The sequence below is a fragment of the Seriola lalandi genome, unplaced genomic scaffold (assembly GCF_002814215.2).
Source record: "Seriola lalandi dorsalis isolate HSWRI2012SDOR001 ecotype SW California unplaced genomic scaffold, Sedor1 jcf7180002054511, whole genome shotgun sequence".
NCBI classification, from domain to species: Eukaryota; Metazoa; Chordata; class Actinopteri; order Carangiformes; family Carangidae; genus Seriola; species Seriola lalandi.
The window spans coordinates 759,041-777,121 of record NW_019525064.1 but is presented as its reverse complement, the minus strand read 5'-3'; the positions used below and the strand labels follow the sequence as shown (position 1 = coordinate 777,121).

General features: G+C 43.2%; 4 protein-coding genes across 5 annotated transcripts; 2 read left to right on the top strand and 2 right to left on the bottom strand.

The window, feature by feature from the left end:
• The first annotated feature begins 743 nt into the window (after positions 1 to 743).
• nit2 (nitrilase family, member 2) lies at positions 744 to 6,475 on the top strand. The gene is made up of 10 exons (XM_023413282.2): positions 744 to 874; positions 1,046 to 1,164; positions 1,958 to 2,078; positions 2,828 to 2,916; positions 3,000 to 3,093; positions 3,175 to 3,249; positions 3,344 to 3,422; positions 3,964 to 4,062; positions 5,230 to 5,285; positions 6,147 to 6,475. Exons 1-10 carry the CDS (start codon positions 847 to 849, stop codon positions 6,245 to 6,247), a joined length of 861 nt encoding a protein of 286 aa, XP_023269050.1. The 5' UTR covers positions 744 to 846; the 3' UTR covers positions 6,248 to 6,475.
• Positions 6,476 to 6,487: 12 nt separating this feature from the next.
• On the bottom strand, positions 6,488 to 10,536 carry LOC111660139 (ICOS ligand-like). 2 transcript variants are annotated; one of them, XM_023413279.2, is made up of 6 exons: positions 10,433 to 10,536; positions 9,128 to 9,585; positions 8,712 to 9,035; positions 8,350 to 8,634; positions 8,081 to 8,257; positions 6,488 to 6,818 (listed from the first exon to the last, which is right to left on the bottom strand). In XM_023413279.2, exons 2-6 carry the CDS (start codon positions 9,273 to 9,275, stop codon positions 6,745 to 6,747), a joined length of 1,008 nt encoding a protein of 335 aa, XP_023269047.1. In that variant the 5' UTR covers positions 9,276 to 9,585; positions 10,433 to 10,536; the 3' UTR covers positions 6,488 to 6,744. The 2 variants fall into 2 exon arrangements, with proteins under 2 accessions (XP_023269047.1, XP_023269048.1); XM_023413280.2 differs by lacking the exon at positions 10,433 to 10,536 and having other exon boundaries at positions 9,128 to 9,623.
• Positions 10,537 to 10,840: 304 nt separating this feature from the next.
• Positions 10,841 to 14,345, top strand: gtpbp6 (GTP binding protein 6). The gene is given in 11 exon segments (XM_087175857.1): positions 10,841 to 11,503; positions 11,505 to 11,830; positions 11,908 to 12,045; positions 12,131 to 12,201; positions 12,281 to 12,411; positions 12,540 to 12,610; positions 12,684 to 12,842; positions 12,965 to 13,173; positions 13,263 to 13,411; positions 13,772 to 13,924; positions 14,002 to 14,345. Coding segments are annotated over 11 exon segments (1,623 nt in total). The 5' UTR covers positions 10,841 to 11,414; the 3' UTR covers positions 14,129 to 14,345.
• On the bottom strand, positions 14,222 to 17,318 carry plcxd1.2 (phospholipase C, X domain containing 1, tandem duplicate 2). Its single transcript, XM_023413281.2, has 6 exons — positions 16,866 to 17,318; positions 16,421 to 16,557; positions 15,355 to 15,483; positions 15,120 to 15,275; positions 14,853 to 15,036; positions 14,222 to 14,743 (listed from the first exon to the last, which is right to left on the bottom strand). Exons 1-6 carry the CDS (start codon positions 16,945 to 16,947, stop codon positions 14,478 to 14,480), a joined length of 954 nt encoding a protein of 317 aa, XP_023269049.1. The 5' UTR covers positions 16,948 to 17,318; the 3' UTR covers positions 14,222 to 14,477.
• Between the last annotated feature and the right edge of the window lie 763 nt (positions 17,319 to 18,081).

Below are 18,081 nucleotides of genomic sequence, written 5' to 3'. Positions count from 1 at the left end.
TGCTCTAGTGTCCGACTGTTGTAAACAGGTTTCTGTGGAACAGGAATTTCATGTTTTATTTATTTATGTTTAAGACGAGTATGGAAATATCTCTGCAAAGAGAAAAAGAGCCTTTAGCAACAAAAAGAATATAATCCATAAGAATAGTTATAAAGCGCCACATGTTCAAAGTGTTAAATCAGATGTAACTGTAGATGATATAAATACAGTTTAAACGAAGATCATTTCTATCCAGTTTGTTAATTTCAATATTTGCAGCTGACTCTGTTGACCATTGAGAAAACATTCAAGAGTCTCGCACTGAAACCGGATTGGCAGTGAAACACCCGCCCCCCTGCTGACGTCACTGCGTCTCTAAACTTCACATTAAAAGGTCTGAACTTTATGTAAGCTCGAGCGTTTGTCCCAGAGTGACTTTAAATAAGAAGTATAATCAAATCACCTTTACACAAGTTTATCAGCGTTGTTTTTTTTTTGCCAGAGAACCGTGGAGGGAGGTCTTTACCCCCCCCCCCCGCCAGATCGTGCGCAAAACCGGCTCGCCACCGCAAGAGCCGCCGTCTATGGTATTGAAGAGGCGGAAGTAGATTTTATGGTTATTTATATTTATATATTTTTTTTGGTTTTATTTATTTGCAGGATTTTATTTCTAATGATTTTGTTTGTATTATTGCTGGGTTTTGATCATTGATTTTTGTTTTTGTTTTGTTTTTTTATTAATGGACCTCAGTGACATACACGTAGTGCAGACTCTTATTTTGAAAACCAAGCAGCCACCCGGAATCACATGCCCTGCACTGGACTGGACTGGACTGGACTGAAACCAAACAGGACTGTTCTGCGTAAATGTCCACTTTAGCAAAAGCAATGTCCAGTAAGTATTGATATTTATACTGTGTGCTGTGTTTAACTGAATATGTATTTAAATATAAATATAAATATAAATAACTGCCGAGGACATTTACAGCGCACTAATGACTCCTTCAAGTGTTGCACGGTTGTGAGGTTGTAGCAGAAACACACTGACGGTCCTCTGTCTTGACAGGGTTCCGTCTGGGTGTTGTGCAGCTGCAGGTGACCGGCGCCAAGGCGGACAACCTGAGCAGAGCCCGCGGGCTGGTGAAGGAGGCCGCGGGAAAAGGCAGCAAAGTGGTGCTGCTGCCGGTGAGGAGGAGGTGTCACACGCCCACATGTAGATATAAAGTGTTATTGGTAGTTTAAACTGACTGTGAGAGCCTTTACTTTTGTGATTGCAGTGTAAGAGATGAAGGACAGTTTACAAAAGTTGGACAAATAGAGACTTTCAGTGCAAAATGCTTAAAAAAAAAAAAAAAAAAAAAGTCTGAATGATTTTGAAACGGCAAATCCAAGACATGATCCCTCACCAGCTTCCCACAACACATCTGGACAGGTGGAGGTAGAGACCCAGGTGTTTAGCCCCTGTGTCACCCAGACACCCCAGACTCCCAGGTCTACCTTTGAATCAGTCACCTGTTTTAAATCTCCAAACGTACTTTTATCTTAGAGCTTTTCCTGATTTTACTTCTACTTTACTTCATTTTAATGACAACTTTTTTTAATTATTTGGTTTTATTGATTTTTATTGATCGCCCTCTTGCTGCTGACGCTGCCTTTGGTTTATTTCCACCAATGCTCAGACACTTTAATTGTATTTCTTATTGCTTGTTTTAACTGTTGTAACCTGCATGTTTTATTTGGCTTCCCTCTGTGAAGTACTTTGTCACGTGGGTTTAGTAAAGTGCTCCATAAATATTATATTATTATTATTATTATTTGAGATAGTATTCCACTATGTGTATTATCAGTTAACACTGGAAAGATGTCTAGACAAGGAAATCCAATCACAAAGTTACAGCCTGAGTCCAGTATTCGAGCCACAACTCTCTCACTTCCTGCTGTAAAACTGATGGTCTCTCGCTTCTGCTCATAAATACAGGAATGCTTCAATTCTCCTTATGGAACCAGCTTCTTCTCTTCGTACGCCGAGAGGATCCCAGGAGAGTCCACCCAGGTGCTGTCAGAGGCAGCGAGGGAGAATAAGGTGTATCTGGTGGGAGGTAGGGAGACGTCTGCGCCTGTACTGACCTCCATGCTGCAGTCCGTGTGTCTTTGAATATTCACTCGTAATGATAATTCTGATCACCACACTGTATTATAGTGTGAGCATGAGATCAAAATGTTTCCGCTTTGTTTAATATGTCAAACACATTTTGTAATGTTCACTCATTAATCAGCTCGTTGTCTTGAGAAAACAAAAGTCAGCGATCAAGTTACTGAGAGTAAAATCACTTGTATTATTCTGGGAACCTGATATAAACTCCAGTATCACGACTCTTCCTTTTGTTTTGGAGATTATTTTGTAATTTACTTTTCTCTAGTTTCTGTAACTTACTGCTCAGACGCAGAGAATGAAACGTTATTCATCTGTTCCCTTCTCCATGTAGAAGGTAAACTCTAAACCAGATGTTTTGGTGTGAATGCCACTGAGTTAAAGGTTAACACTCGTTCTCCACCAACAGCAGAGTTAATACACAAACTCAGTGCAGCCGGTGTCGTCTGTCTGTCTGACTCTGACTTCCATGTCACTTGTTTCACATAAAGAAGCTGCAACAAGTGAAGACAAAATACAAAAATAACCATCCAGCTGAAATCATGATTCACATCCCAACATCTGGAAAAATAATCACAATATGATATTTTTCCATATCATTCAGCTCTAACTCTGATATGATGAATATGATTAGAGGATAAATAAGGAGGAAGTGGTGATGTAGCAGAACTAAAAAGTAAAACTCTTGTTGACCAGGATCGATCCCTGAGGAGGACGATGGGAAGTTGTACAACAGCTGTACCGTGTTCGCACCTGATGGAGAGCTGATTCTTAAACACAGGAAGGTGTGTGTGCATCAGCTACACTGTTTAGTTGTTTGTAACTTATTTAAACCAAATCTTTCTCTTCGTCTGTTTCCTCTGTCAAGATTCACCTCTTCGACATCGACGTTCCCGGGAAAATTCGCTTCCAGGAGTCAGAGACACTGAGTCCAGGCGACAGTTTGTCAGTGTTTGAGACACGTGAGTGACGTCTCCCGAGTCCTGCCGTGTCCCTGCGGCTGGACGAGCATCCGTTTTGATCTGTGTGATTTCCTCCCACAGCGTTCTGTAAAGTGGGAGTGGGGATTTGCTACGACATGAGGTTTGCAGAGCTCGCTCAGCTCTACAGCAGGAGAGGTGAGTGTGCTGAAGTGACGGTTTGTTTGACATTAGTCACGCCGTTTTTAGTGGCGGGTAAAGATGGTTGATGTTGTTGTCCTCTGGTCCTCAGGCTGTCAGCTGCTGGTTTACCCCGGAGCCTTCAACATGACGACTGGTCCAGCGCACTGGGAGCTCCTGCAGAGAGGGAGGTGAGGCTCAGACTCCATCACCATCCAAAATCCTCTGATTAAAATGCACTTAATATTTTCTATTTATTACAGTCACTTCTTTTTCTTCTTCTTCTTCTTCTTCTTCTTCTCTATTCTAATTGGCTGACTGTTTTCTGAGAGATCCAATAAAAATATATCAGATTTCAGTTAAACACTCCTGTAAACGTTGGATGGTGGGTCCAGCTGGTTTTAAGGCTCAGTTTCTGAATACAGGCTGTGTGCATTTCTCTCTGGACTGAGGCTTTGATACTTTCACAGTATTAATATAGAAGCTAGAGCTGATCTATAATCACACTACACATGGACACAGACCTTTACACTGGATGCAGCTTTAACCTTTAACATCATAAAATAAGAGTGGAGGGACACTCCACTGAGGAACAAAAATAAGGAAATAGTTCAAAACCTGCAACTAAAGTTTAATATGTCACATGAGCTCTTGTTACGTTATTCATGTTAATCTGTTATTGATGTCATTACTGTCATGACCACTGTGTCCTTGTTGTTGTCTCCTGTGCAGGGCGCTTGATAACCAGGTGTACGTGGCCACAGCGTCACCTGCCAGAGATGAGACTGCCTCATATGTCGCCTGGGGTCACAGCACTGTCGTAAACCCGTGGTAAGAAACAGTCACATCGCCTTCTGTGTCATCTGATCAGCTCATAATGTGGGCGGAGAGGAGGGTTAGAAGGAGAGATAAGTGGCGGCGAAGGAGCTGTGACAGGAAATGAGAGGAAAGGTCGAGAGAGAGGGATGAAACAGGAGGTGGTGGAGGAAGTATTCAGATCATTTACTTGATAGTAAAAGTAGGAATACAACAATGTAGAAATACTGAACAGGAAGTCTTTAATTCAACAAGTTACTTTCACTGACAAGTTGAACTGAAGCATCGAAGTCTTGGTTTTCATCGTGCAGAGAAAACATCCCGTCAAATGTAAAATGTGATGACAATGTGATGGCTGCTTCTTCTGCAGGACTCAGCTGTGACCAACAGATAACACTGATAATAGAGGATCAATGAAGTGAATCAAATCATAGGCATCCAGAAAAAAAAATATAAATAAAATGAAATACAAAAAGCAAATAAGTAAATAGATAAAACATGAAATACAAAACAGAGAAGCCAAACCAATCCAGATAACTACAACAAAAAATAGTTCCATTTACGAAAAGGGGGCATGAGAAGTCAAGTCAGTTTTACTTGTTATAGGACGTTATAGGAATGATGCACAGGTGTTATGTATCTTATCCATGTTTCCCATATGTTCCTTAATTTGTCCTGTTGCAAAGTAACTCTTTCCACCCTAAAAACATTCATCAATAATGTCAATCCAGTCAGTTGACGTCTTTCCCGCCACCTGAGCTTAGAACCCGAAAGAGGCGCCCATCTACAGAGTCTCTAGTTCAAATGGGAAGTCTGTTTGTCCACAGTGTTTTCTAGTCTTATCGACGACCACTCGAATCGCTTCACCCGACGAGTCACATTCGAACCGTTCGTACGACGCTTCCTCCTCCACACACACTCGTGCGACGGTGGAGCAGCCATCAGAGGGTGTTTGGGGTTCAGTATCTTTCCCAATGACACTTCGACATGCGGCCTGGAGGAGCAGGGGATCGAACTACCGACTCAAACTAGACTGAGTAAATGTATTTAGTGATGTTCCACGACTTTAAAAAGAAACAGTTATGACTCTCCTCTCCGCCTGCTCTGTCTGTCTGTGGATATTTCCAGGTGTTGGGTTTTACAGAGTTGTGATTTTCTGTTTCTGTCGCTGCGTCTCTGCAGGGGAGAAGTGATCTGCAAGGCCGGAGCAGAGGAGGCCGTTATTTACGCTGATATCGGTGAGTGGAGGAGCGCTGGGCTCGTCTCTGCAGACTGAGCGTCAGGAAGATAAACGAGCACAGGCTGATTTCTGTCAGTGACGTCTTCTGGACGAGCAGCACAGTGGCACTGATAACATCTGGATGATAGGGCAGCGGCGCGTCTCGGCGCTCTGCTGTGGTGTTGAAACGTGATTGATCAGACCGAGAAAGATTAGTGGGATGATGCATCTCGTGTGGAGGGAGTTACATTTTAACATGAAACAAATTACACTAATCTTTTATTCAAATAAGTTTTATTAGAGAATCATTAGCTTATTAATCTTCTCCAGGGTTTTCCAGTAAATTCAACAATACACTGATAAAAGGCAACAACACTGACACACACTTATATAGTTTATATAAGAAAACACAGAAACAAGACGTATGCTGACCACGGAGGAAGAGGAGTTCCTCTCTGAGCATCAACTCTTCCTTTCCTCCTGATCTTGTGGGAGTGGGATCTTTTGTCCCTTAAAAGAATCTTAACCCGCCTCTTCTTCTAAAGAATTAGCATAAGTTTTTTAACTGATTTCTTATTTTGCTTTTTACTTCTATTCTTTATCCTCATTTTGTAATTTTCTCTTAAGCACATTGAACGACCTCTGTGTTTGATAATGTGCTGTAGAAATAAAGGAGCTTTGCCTATAAAGAGAGGAGAGATAAAAGGAACATCTGACAATGTTCAGAGCAACAACACAAACTACAGACTGAGAAATGATCCAGTAGAAACATTATTCTAACAGTCACAGAGGTGATTAAATCAGGGCAGCTGTACTGGATTGCATCATCGTGTCCACTTCCTGTGTGTGTGTTGACCCTGTGTTAAACCTGCGTCCCCAGACCTGCAGTATCTGGCCGACATCCGGCAGCAGATCCCGATCGCAGCTCAGCGCCGTGACGACCTCTACGCCGTCACGTCAGTGCAGGAGGGATCCGGCTGAGGAACCAGGAGCGAAGGGGACGAAAGATGAAGATTTACCTCTTTTTAATCTTTCAGAGAGAAACTATTTTTACAGGAATTATTTTCATCCCTTCACAGACAAACACTGATTATCTTGTTTTGTTCTTTCATCCATTTCACTTTATTTTGGCTCATGAAAAAAACATTTGTTGATCGTGGCTTGACAGTTTTGAAATGTACAAAAAATAAAAGAAATTATTGAAACATATGAATAGATCTGTGAGGTTAAATTAAACTTTATTGAATCTTTATTAAATGTTGGAAATAAAGAGAGAGAGAGAGAGAGAGAGAGAGTGTCCAGCAGGAAGTGAAGATGGTGGTGAGACACTAAATATACTTATCTATACAACCCCACAAAACACACACACACACACACACACACACACACATATTAAATAGTCAACCCAGTGGTTAATGTTTACAAATCAGTGCTCTGTTGCCTGAGGCTGAAAAAGTGACGGTTGAGAGATTGTGGTTTTAAACGTCGGTCTCTTTCGACTGCAGCTTCATGGCCTCGGCCTCCTTCTCGTACAGATGTCGTCTCCTGTATCCTGGAGACAACAGGACAGTCGTTTCAGTCGACAGCAGGAGGTTTTCAGCAGACACAGAGACAATAGCACACTAGAGAACGTGTTCCACTTCTGTCGAATACAGCTGCAGGTTTGAGAAAAGCTTTGTTAGTGCTGTGTTTACAAATCAGAGCTCTGTTGCCTCAGCAACAAGCACTTTACATACATGCAGGTTTAAGGATGTGAAATACTGATCTTGATGATGAGAGGTCACCTGACACTGTGCCCTGCTTCCTGTCACATGACACCATGTGGTCGACCAGAAAGTCTTTTAACTTTCTCCAGTTCAACCAGTAAATCTACACAATCCGTCAGCTGCCCTGCTCTCTCTGCTCTTTCAGCTGAAACATTGGAACATTTTTTTTTTGTTGCCAAAAATACAATCGAACACACAACGTATTTTAGTGTTAACAGTTTTCACAAAGCGCTCCAACGTTTGACAATCAAATCATGATGGTAAAAATGTTCTGAGCCGAGATCTGGAGCGATGGATGGATGGATGGATGGATGGATGGATGGATGGATGGATGGATGGATGGATGGATGGATGGGACAGGTCTGACAGACGTGGGCAGGATATGATGGATAGAACTGGTCGAACAAATTTTTCCACAAATTTTGTGGAACTTACGAAACTAAAGAAACACGAGTGACGGAGCAACCAGGTCAGAGCGCTCAGCTCCGTCCACTGCAGCAGAAAATGTTTATTATCAACGGTCACAAGGACGTTTTACTGTGAGTTGTGTGAGTTAGTTGTTTGGTGCCACTGGTCTGCAGGTGTCACCGATTGTTACCATGGAAACATGGTTCGTAGTTTGACTGAGGGGTAGAGTGGCAAACTTTTTTATTTTTTGTGAGAATTGAGACCAGTCTGAAAAATCCTCGGTCCCGCAGAGGAGAAACATCCAGGCAAATGTGTGGTTTTATTTTGGAACAGTGGAGGCTGTGAGCGGGTTTATTTGCATGCGAGGATCCTGGTTTTGAGTTTTATCCTGGTTTTGGATCTCATTCGGGATGTGACATTTACATGTAGCACGAGAAATGTTATGATTCATACCCATGTGCCCCTATGTTCTGTTGTTTACATGCAACAGTATCCTGCTCTCTGTAGTTTCCAGGTCACATTTCTGAAAACATGCACAGAACACAACCTGGATACTCCAGAAACCAGATCATAACTAGTGCACATGTAAACACACTTGATGTAGTTTGTGGCGCGTCTGTCCTGTCGTGAAGATCCCTACCTCTGTTCTGGCGATGTTGCTGGTATTCCTCCTTCCTCCTCTTACTTATCCTGTCCAGGTGGATCTGATAGGCCACTCCCGCTACCACCATGAGGCCAACCACCACACAGAGAGCTGTGCTGAAGATCCACATGCCCTCTGATGCTCGCCGGATCATCGGGCTGCCCTGCACGCCGTCTGAGCACAAGAACCAGAGATTAGTGAACGAGAGGTGACTTACAGGAGCGTCTGAGGCCTAGCAACTGACGGAGCGGGTGTCAGTCACTCACAGCTCGTGGAGGTCAAGGTTTGGTTCATGGACATGTTCTCTATGACGCACGACACACTGGAGTCTTTGGAGACGTTGACCGTCAGGAGGCTGGTGATGTTGTAGAGATGGGAGTCAGGGAGCGATGCTGCCAGGGTCCTCACTGAGCCTTCAGGGGGCTCCTCTGTGTCATTGATGAGCCAGTAAACAGCAGGTTCAGGAAAACCTCCGCTGGAGTGACACAGGAAGGCCGTCTCATCTCCTGGCGCTGCTTCTTCCCTCTGCAGCAGTGGGGAGCTGAAACTGGCTGCAGACAGCCATCAGAGACATGAGTTAGTTCCTCTAAATCATCCTCTGATTACTTCCTATGTGTCAAACACTGACCTGCTGTTCTGAGGCACACGGTGCACAGGGCAGCACTTTGATTCTCCCCTGAAATGAGGAATAGTCTATAAAACACTTTTTCCTCTGTGGGATCGACTGCAGGCAACTCCAGAGACAAGTTTCCAGTCAGTGCAGCGTCAGAGGAGAGTTTTGCGCTGTTCGTGCTCCATCCCCCAACATTTACATCCTCTTCCCATTCTGACCTGAGCACCACTTTATCATCTCTCCTCCACTCAATGGAAAAATTCACATGGGTTAATAATTCAGGGTAAAAGCAGGGCACTGAGACCGGCCTTCCCACTATGCCAAGGACACAGTCTTGCTCTGTGAATAAAGAAATGAGGGTACATCATTAAGTTTTATTAGCAGCAGTTATTTCAGTGTCTAATCTGCATGATCAGACAGAGTCCTCTTACCCAGACAGGCGCAGACACTGAGGAAGCTGAGCAGCAGTCCTGTGCGCCACAGTGCCACCAGCATCGCCCTCTGTGGGCACGTCTGTGCGCGCAAGACGCAAAAATAGTCAAAAACTAATTTGCTTTTTAATTTAAAGAACAAAGACATGTCTGTTACTAACTTATATCCTTCTAACTTAACGTCCCCGTCTTCTGCTGGCTCCCTTTAACAGCTCCAAGTCTTACGCACACAGTTCATCACGCTGAAGGAATCCACTGTCATGTTGCGGCTTGTTGAACCACGTCTGGGTTCTCTCTGGTCTTTTCTGGTTTCATTAACAAACAGTGTCGCCGTCGGATTTTTAAAATGAGCAGATTCCCAGGCTGAACGCACTGAAAAACACCGGCCTCCCCAGTTCCCAGAAACACTGCCGTTGTTACGAGCCACTGTGCGGACTTCAGTCCAACCTGTTTGACTTCTTTTCAGGTCACACACACCCACACACACACACACACCCGAGCTGTGAGGAAGGCAGGATATGACACCCAGCACAGGTTCACATATCAAAAGCGTGAGTGTGAGAGGATCCTACTCTAAAAGAGATACTGTTCAAATTAACACCAAATATTAAACTTTTCACCAAAAGTAATATAGATCCATGCTGTATATTCTAATAGTGAATATAATCATTTCAAATTTTGTAAAGATGATATTCAATCTTTACAAAAATGAATTTTTAATAGCTGCAGATTTTCTCTATTTTTTTGTCAGTTTCTCTGTTAGGGCTCAAAAAACAAACTCAACACTTCATTATAGTGACACTGTTTGGAGGATTAATGCAGGAAAAAACGATATGTTGCTGCAAAATATTATTTACACAAATGTAAATATATGATATAATGTTCGAAGTATTTAAAAACAACTGGTCATCTTTCTTAAATCTTTAGTTAATAGTAATTAACCTTAATTACCTTTTACAAGACATTTATCTTTTACGTTTTTACTTATTATATTATTTTCTTACCATTTATTTATTTTAATTCTTACTTGTTTAACTATGCATTTGGCGGTTATGTTTTCACTTGTAAGCTAATGTCTTTATCTAAGATGCTTGGTTTAATTTTTTAAATAAGGTTTAAAAGCTCTATATGACTGAAATCTATATCTACCTATAACCATACAGAATACATACAAAAACATACAGTAATATCAGCAGAAAATAAGAAACAAACATAAACCATGTTCAGATGAATTGAAACTTAAAGTGGCACAAGACAAGACAAACCATTTAGTGTAGGTGAAATAAAATGAAAAGTAATCATTACCTTCAAAATAATCTGAGATGAAATGCACCAAAAGCATGAAAATATCTGTCCTTCGAGCCTAATATCTCCAAGAGAAATTATACATAGCGTAACAAGAATGAAGCTAAGGCTAAGCTAGCACTGTAATGTCAGCCAGAATAAAAAGTCAAAATGAAAATTATATTAAACCTAAAAAATGCAATAACCCTGCAGTCCACTAGGGGGCAGACGGTAGCTGCGAGAAACCGATATACTTTGATAAAATTCATTTTGTACTTTTGTGTTAAAAGAAGTGTAATGTTCCATGGACAGAATTGTTTCCATATAACTTACGTTTTAGTATTTTTTCAATAAAGAAAGAAATAGTGAGAACAAACTGAGAGCGGAAATTACATAACCCGGAAGTAGACGACGACCGTTAGTGCGAAAACGTTTTCTGGTCCCTGAGTTCAGACTTCCAGGCGATTTCCTCATCCTAAACTACATATAAAGGCCTCATCCGGTAGGATTTAGGTAACAAACACAAACTCTACAAACCACCGGGGACAAATCCAGACATTTAACCACCTGCTGGTAATTGAGATTTGGTTTATTATTTATTTTGTTAGGCAGCCTGGGAGGAAACGCTGCCTGGAAGTCGTAGCTCGGGAACAAAATGCCGGGAAACCAAAGCTGAAAACACGACAGCACATGGACTGAAACACAACATACTGCCTTTTCAGCTCATATAGCTATAGCTGGTATTTAACTTTAGATATATGAATTGAATAGGTAAAATAATACATACAGTGCATTAACAATACTCACAGCTACAGTAGGTGGCAGTGTGAGCTCCTCGGGTTGTTCCGACCCTTCAGTAAACAAGAAGAAGAAGAAGAAGAAAACGTCAACAGTCGTGAAGGGTGACCTGGTGGCTGTGTTTTAGGATGATCGGTGTAACTAGTTTGCACTGTGTGATTGTGAGATTAAACTGCACCCTCGATGATACCAGTAAGATATCAACATGACGTCACTGAGGAGGATCTATCCATGGCTGCCCCTCCTGCAGCGACCCTGCACACAGAGCTGTCAGAGAGCAGCTCCACCACCCAGCAGCCCTCCTCCACACTCCTCACCATGCAGCTGCACTGACCTCCTTTAAGCCGCAGTGGCTCAGAGCTTCGCCCCCCACCCTCCAGTCCAGAGCGTTTGCACTCTCTGCATGCAGGTTCAAGAGAACAGACTCCTTCAACAGTGGACAGCGGACAGGATTCACAGAGGATGAGGTGGAGGAGCAGGATGGAGATTTCATTGAGGACAGTGAGGTGGAGGAGCTGTTCCAGGAGCAGGCCCCTGAAGGCATCACAGGGGGACAACACAGGGTCTTCATCATTCAGCCTGATGTGAAGTGGGGGAGAAAGAAGCAGCATCTGACCACTGGTAACAAGACGAGCTGTGGATGTGCGAGTGTGGATCAAGTCGGAGGGTTCATCTCACTAACTGCTCTCTCTCTGCAGCTGAGCTGATGATGGCCGAGGCCGTGGGGCTCGTCAACACTTTAGACAACTGGAGAGTGGTGGACACAGTCATCCTCTCCACCAAGACACCAGAGAAGAAGAGGATATTTGGCAAAGGCAACTTCCAGTTTCTTACAGGTATTATCCACTGTCAGTGTCCACTCGTGAATCTATGCGTTAAGCCGTGTCTTCATATAAGTCATCTGTGCTTTTGCCCCTTCAGAGAAAATCAGGCAAACATCAGGAATCACTGCTGTGTTTGTGAATGTTGAGCGTCTGTCTCCTTTGTCTGAGGTGAGCGTGTCTGAAAATCGCCCTCTGGCTGCACGTAGAAAGGAGAGCTGCACTGACGGTTGGTTTTTCATCCACACAGAGAGAGCTTGAGGAAGCGTGGGGGGTTAAAGTCTTTGACAGATACTCAGTGGTCCTTCACATCTTCCGCTGCAACGCCAGAACTAAAGAGGCCAAGTTACAGATCTCTCTGGCTGAGATTCCCTTGTTGAGGTCACTTTAGCTGCTTTACATTTTCCATCCTTTAAATAAACTTTCTTCTGTTGCACTGCTGCTTAAAACGTCTTAATCTGGTGTCATGATGCCATTGTTTGTATTAATTCTTGGTATTTCACTGGCAGATCTCGTTTGAAAAATGAAATCTCAAACATGGATCAGCAAGGTGGAGGAGCGAGGTACATTGGAGGTTCAGGTACTGTGGCGTCGCCTGCAAGTCCTCCTGTGTGGTAGTTATTGAGCTTCAGCTTGGTGATCGGTGTTTACAGGTGAGACGCTGTTCGAGGTCCAGCAGAGGCTGCTGAAGGAGCGGGAGATGAAGATCTGCTCAGCGCTGGAAAAACTGCGGCGAAAGAGGCACCTGCTGCGATCTCAGCGAACACACAGAGAGTTCCCCGTCGTGTCTGTGTTGGGATACACAAACTGTGGTGAGAGCGCGGCACCACACAACACCAGGTCCAGCAGTAACCGTGCTGGTGCAGTGTTTTTGTTTGACATTGTTCGGTCATGTCTTCGGTTTGATGGTGTTTTTCTCCGACTGTCTGCTCAGGAAAAACAACTCTGATCAAAGCACTGACCGGCGACAGCGGCCTCCAGCCCAGAAACCAGCTGTTCGCCACCCTGGATGTCACCGTCCACGCCGGCCAGCTGCCCAGCCGCATGACTGTTCTGTACGTGGACACCATCGGCTTCCTGTCCCAGCTGCCCCACCAGCTCATTGACTCCTTCTCTGCCACCATGGAGGACATCAAACACTCTGTATGTACCTGACGCTGACATCAGGGATGTGTGTGATGTGTCAGAGCAGTGTGTTGACCACAGCGCTCCTCTCTCTCATACTTCAACAGGATCTGTTGATTCACGTCAGAGACATCAGTCACCCGGAGACGGTCAATCAGAAGGTGAACGTACTGAATATCCTCAAGAACCTCGAAATCCCCGAGAGGCTGATGAGCTCCATGGTAGAGGTCCACAACAAAACCGACCTTGTTGACAGGTAAGAACAAAAATCCTGTTCCACCTGCAAATTTTCAACATCAATCTTAAGACTTTCAGAGATTTTTAAAATTCTATTTAAAGTGGAAAATAAGACCAGGTTCAGCCCTCGAGGAAAAACAGAGAAAATACAGAGATCTGTTGTCGAGCCTTTAAATTCTAGGAGGTCAGATTTATGATGGATTGAATTTCTTAAAGCGAGATCTTGCTTCATACCACAAATTTGAACTTTAAAGAGCTGAATGTAGGAAATAAAATGATTTATTTATGTGACTCAAAACCAGAGAAGAAATTCATGATCATCATTGACCTATTGTTTTTATGTGAATGGGACTGAGCCAGTGTTTCCTGATCCTGTCAGCTATCAGTCTGCAGAGCCCAGCGCTCTGCCCATATCTGCCCTGGAGGAGCGAGGCCTGGACCAGCTGAAGAAAGCAGTAGAAGAACAGATTGTAAAGTCGACTGGAAAACACATTTTCGATCTCAAAGTCGACCTCAGCACTCCTCAGTTAAGGTGAGAGCTGGTTTTCTTCACTGTGCATTTTAATAAATAACAAATCATCCGTAGTAAACGCGCCTCCTCATCCACAGCTGGCTGTACAAAGAGGCCACCGTTAGAGATGTGCAGGTGAATGCAGATGACGGCTCGGCTGTCGTCAAGGTCATCATCAGCAACGCTGCGTACGGACGCTACAAGAAACTGTTCACAGGCAGATAAAGTGGGGAGAGGAGCGATCCTCCCTCCTTCAGGGCAGCAGCTCCAAATACAAGTGGTGCATGTGAATCAAGAAACTGCAAAGTGACCACAAACGTCTTTAAAAAACTATGTATTGTACAGTATAATAAAACAATCCTGTAAACATATAAACTGCACATTAGAACTGTAAATTCAAAACATACAGAATGTTGTGGGATTAAAAAACACCTGAAATGAACGTAAGAAATTCAGAAACCGTTTCTATCTAAATATTTCCTCCAGTTCAAACTCTACATGTGGATAAAAGAGCAGATAGAAATATAGAAAAGAGAAAATGAGGTATTTTGGAATCAGTGGAATTAAATCACAGCTAGTGATGTTTCTTCATCTGGCTGTTCTTCTTCTGCACAAGTTTTTTGTTCAGTGCAATGACCAGAGGGCAGAGTGGAAGTGGCCCCACAAAGTCTCCCGCGATGATGTTGAGGCTCTCGGGGTCCGAGCCGGGCGCCTGCTCCTCCACCCAGTTCTTCAAACACTCCCAGTTACTGAAGGTCAGCGTCCGCAGGGATTCCTTCGTGTGTGTGGTGATGTAATACCTATCAGCTGTCAGGTTCAGGCCGGAGACGAAGAAGCTCTCTGGGGGTTAAAAATCCAGATTTAATAACTAGTATGTTCATGAAAACACTCCAGGAAACACATTTAATTGGCTGATAATTAGCAGTTTCTAATGTAAGGTTAAACTCACCTGGACGCCCCAGAGCTTTGTTCCGGTCCAGGTAACTGATCACTCCTTGTGCCGTGCGCTTGTTTGCCCACCAGTAGGGGATGTCAGGCCACAGCTCCTCATGTCTCTCTGCAGTCTGGGCGTCGTAGGACAGGACGACCTGGTAACCAGACGCCCACAGACTCCGCAAGGTCAGGACCGACTCCTGTGTGAGGAGGGCAGGTCAGATGTGTTGAGGCACAGTGTTGTTTTTACCCCGAACATCAGCATCGCAGGGAGGAAACTCACCTTCCGGGGACAGAGTTTAGGGCCGAACAGCTTCTTCAAGGAAAAAATGAAAGATTCGTGGCATCTGTCGTCCATTCCCTCAAAGTGGCTGCAAGCAAGAATAACGATCTCTTTTGGATGAGACTCCAACCAGGTGGCAGCAGACTTCAGCGTTTCCTGTAAAGGAAGCACATTTACTATAAACACACTATAGAAGCGTGAACTGAATCGTTTTTATTAATGTAATTAAACTCACCAGCACTGTTAAATGAGTGTATATGACGTGTGTGAAGTAGAGGTCGCTGGATGAGTCGTTGGGTTTGTGTGCAATGCGGAGATCAAAGAACCGAATCCCCATCGACAGCTGCTCCTCCATGCTTTTATCCTGAAATTCATTTTTATCACTGTGTTTCCGTTCTCCGTGTTTGTCATACAAGAGAGTTAAATATATTGTTTTACAGTCATCGATATCATTTGGCTTAAGAGCCACAAACAGACGCTGTGCTGAAATGACTGTTTGTCAAAATGTTTATATTTACAGTGGATCAAATGACTGCGTGAAATACGAGTGGGATCACTTGTAGTAATGAACCCACAGAAAACTACTATCTGACTCTGCAGTTCCCCTCAGCTCTTAATAATAATAATTATAAACTTTATTTATATTATACCTTTCATTCAAGAAATGCAGCACAAACAGATGTACAGCAAAGAAATCACATGAAAAGACATAAACGTTGTGTCCGCTGTCCCATGGTGGCCAAAAAAAATCTGTTATTACTGTTATTTAAAGTTTAAAATATATTGTCTATTAATCCAGTTTGTTGGTTCCTTATTTTCAGACTAAATTAACTTTGACTTGTTGAAACATTACTTCATAACGACTCCAAAATATTAACTACAACAGTTTGTGTAAGATGTAAGGAATAAGTGTCGTGGTTGAACTAAGGATGAGATTCTTTACTTTTACGCAATTTACACAAATTCCCCAGATGCTAGAGAAGGTGTTTTCTGTTGGACCTGTTGTTTAGATAGACAATGCACAGGTTGCCAGGCGTTTTCACAACAGAGCAGCAGTAATGTGACAGAGCTCCAGTCTCACAACAGCACAGTAGGCAAATCACAAGTAGGCAAATCAGAGGTGAGACTACAACAGAGACACAACTGGATAACCTACTACTCTCACATCTCTCTGCACCAACAGGCCGACTGATGTGTGGTACGAGAACACCACACCAGTCTGTCCTGTGGATGTTCTCATACCACATACCACAAGTTGTCTGACTGGTGCTGTACGTTACAGGTGTACCTTACATAAATACCTGTGTGGTGGCCCATCTGAAGATGGCAGGTCTTGTAAAGCAGTGGAACAGTCTGTCCAGGAGCCTGAAAGAGTCGGACTCAGACCTGAGCAGAGGGGAGTTTATGTCCAGGCAGTAACTCATGGCATCATGGCTCCCTGCATGAACAGGTGTGAACAGACACAGTAAAGCACCGCTCAACACACCTGTGATGTTAAAGCTCAACTACAGATGATCCTCACTGCGAGGAGGAGGGAAAAGAAATAAGGCAGGTACAATGAACATTAAGATGTAAACTGTCCAAAACCCAAAGATACTCAGTTTCCTACTGAAGAAAAACGGTAGAAATGAATTAGTCTCCATAAACTGCATTGTGCTTATATGTTGTATAGGTATAATAATAATCTGCGTTGGGAGGTTTCATTACAAATCTGCGGAAACAGCGAGATAAAGGTGTTGGATATACCAGGTATGGCCAGGTTCGTCAGAGGAAGGTCCCACAGCTCCTCGGGCAGCGCTGACATCCAGTCCTGGCAGCTGTGATCCATGTCGCTCAGTTGGTCTGAGACCTGCAGGAAAACTCACTAACACCAGGTCTGAAGTATAGATCTGAGAAACCAGCTGAGGCCGGTCATCATATGATCGGTCCTGATCGTCTCCTCAACGTGACCCACTGCAATGATCGACCACAGACTGCTGCACGAGGGAGGAGGAGGAGGAGGAGGAGGAAGGACAGAGATGAAACTTTGAATTTCCTGATTTATTTGCGGTGGTGACTGACAGGTGACGCCGCACCGAGTCACACAAGTGGAGCAGGTCGGTTCACCTGACGATTCACGGGAGAAAAACCGAAGACAAACCGAAAAAACGTGTCTTTAAAACACATTATTTACACTTCCCCTCGATCAAAACACCTCTGTGTGGCAGCTGTGACGTACAACGAGGGGGGCGGAGCAAACATCAAATGAAAAAAAAAAAGGTTTAGCCTGATTTTATTTGATTTAATTTAATTTTGTTTTGTTTTGTTTTGTTTATTGTATTTTTCCAGCTCTTTAAATTACTCGTAAAACCATTTTTCAATTTCAAATTAATTGTTATATGATGCTGATTTCAGTAAAACTTTTTTGGTGATGTGGGACAGTTTGGTTAACATGATGTTGTAATACTGTTGTCTTCTTGTGATTTCATCATGTGTATTGGAAATTGTTTCCAATGATAATGATTTTTCCTTCAGTTGTAAAAATTGACGTTTCCACTCAGGAATTGTCTGTTTTTTAAAATTATGTTCTTATAGATTTTTAAATCTATTTCATTGTATATCGTTGTCAGCTTTCTTACTTTGTCCTTTTTCTTTAAACAATAATAATGAATTTATTCCACTTCATTTGGCTGAGTTGTTCTACAGCCTGATGGCGGTGGGAACAAAGGATCTCCTGAACTTCTCTATTCTGCAGCGCAGTGATATGAGATGTTTCCTGCCGTAGCTGCTTCTCTGTCCTGCCAGATTGTTGTGGAGAGGATGGTTGGTATTGTTCAGGATGACATCCATCTTACATTGCATGCATTTCTCCGCAACAGTCCTGAGTGAGTCCAGACTCCTGCCAAGCACAGACCCAGCCTTTTTTACCAGCTTGTCCAGGACACAAAAAGGACACTGGCCACCACTGATAAATTGTCTCTCA

Excerpts from the sequence above, each read along its gene's own strand:
- nit2 (XM_023413282.2), top strand. The coding sequence starts at position 847 with ATGTCCACTTTAGCAAAAGCAATGTCCA. Across the intron at positions 3,423-3,963 it reads GAGCTCCTGCAGAGAGGGAG|GGCGCTTGATAACCAGGTGT; the intron begins GTGAGGCTCAGA and ends TCTCCTGTGCAG. Across the intron at positions 5,286-6,146 it reads CGTTATTTACGCTGATATCG|ACCTGCAGTATCTGGCCGAC; the intron begins GTGAGTGGAGGA and ends CTGCGTCCCCAG.
- LOC111660139 (XM_023413279.2), bottom strand. The coding sequence starts at position 9,275 with ATGTCTTTGTTCTTTAAATTAAAAAGCAAATTAGTTTTTGACTATTTT. Across the intron at positions 9,036-9,127 it reads CAGTGTCTGCGCCTGTCTGG|AGCAAGACTGTGTCCTTGGC; the intron begins GTAAGAGGACTC and ends CTTTATTCACAG. Across the intron at positions 8,635-8,711 it reads CGTGTGCCTCAGAACAGCAG|CCAGTTTCAGCTCCCCACTG; the intron begins GTCAGTGTTTGA and ends GGCTGTCTGCAG.
- plcxd1.2 (XM_023413281.2), bottom strand. The coding sequence starts at position 16,947 with ATGGATCACAGCTGCCAGGACTGGATGTCAGCGCTGCCCGAGGAGCTG. Across the intron at positions 16,558-16,865 it reads GACGAACCTGGCCATACCTG|GGAGCCATGATGCCATGAGT; the intron begins GTATATCCAACA and ends CTGTTCATGCAG. Across the intron at positions 15,276-15,354 it reads ACACTCATTTAACAGTGCTG|GAAACGCTGAAGTCTGCTGC; the intron begins GTGAGTTTAATT and ends CTTCCTTTACAG.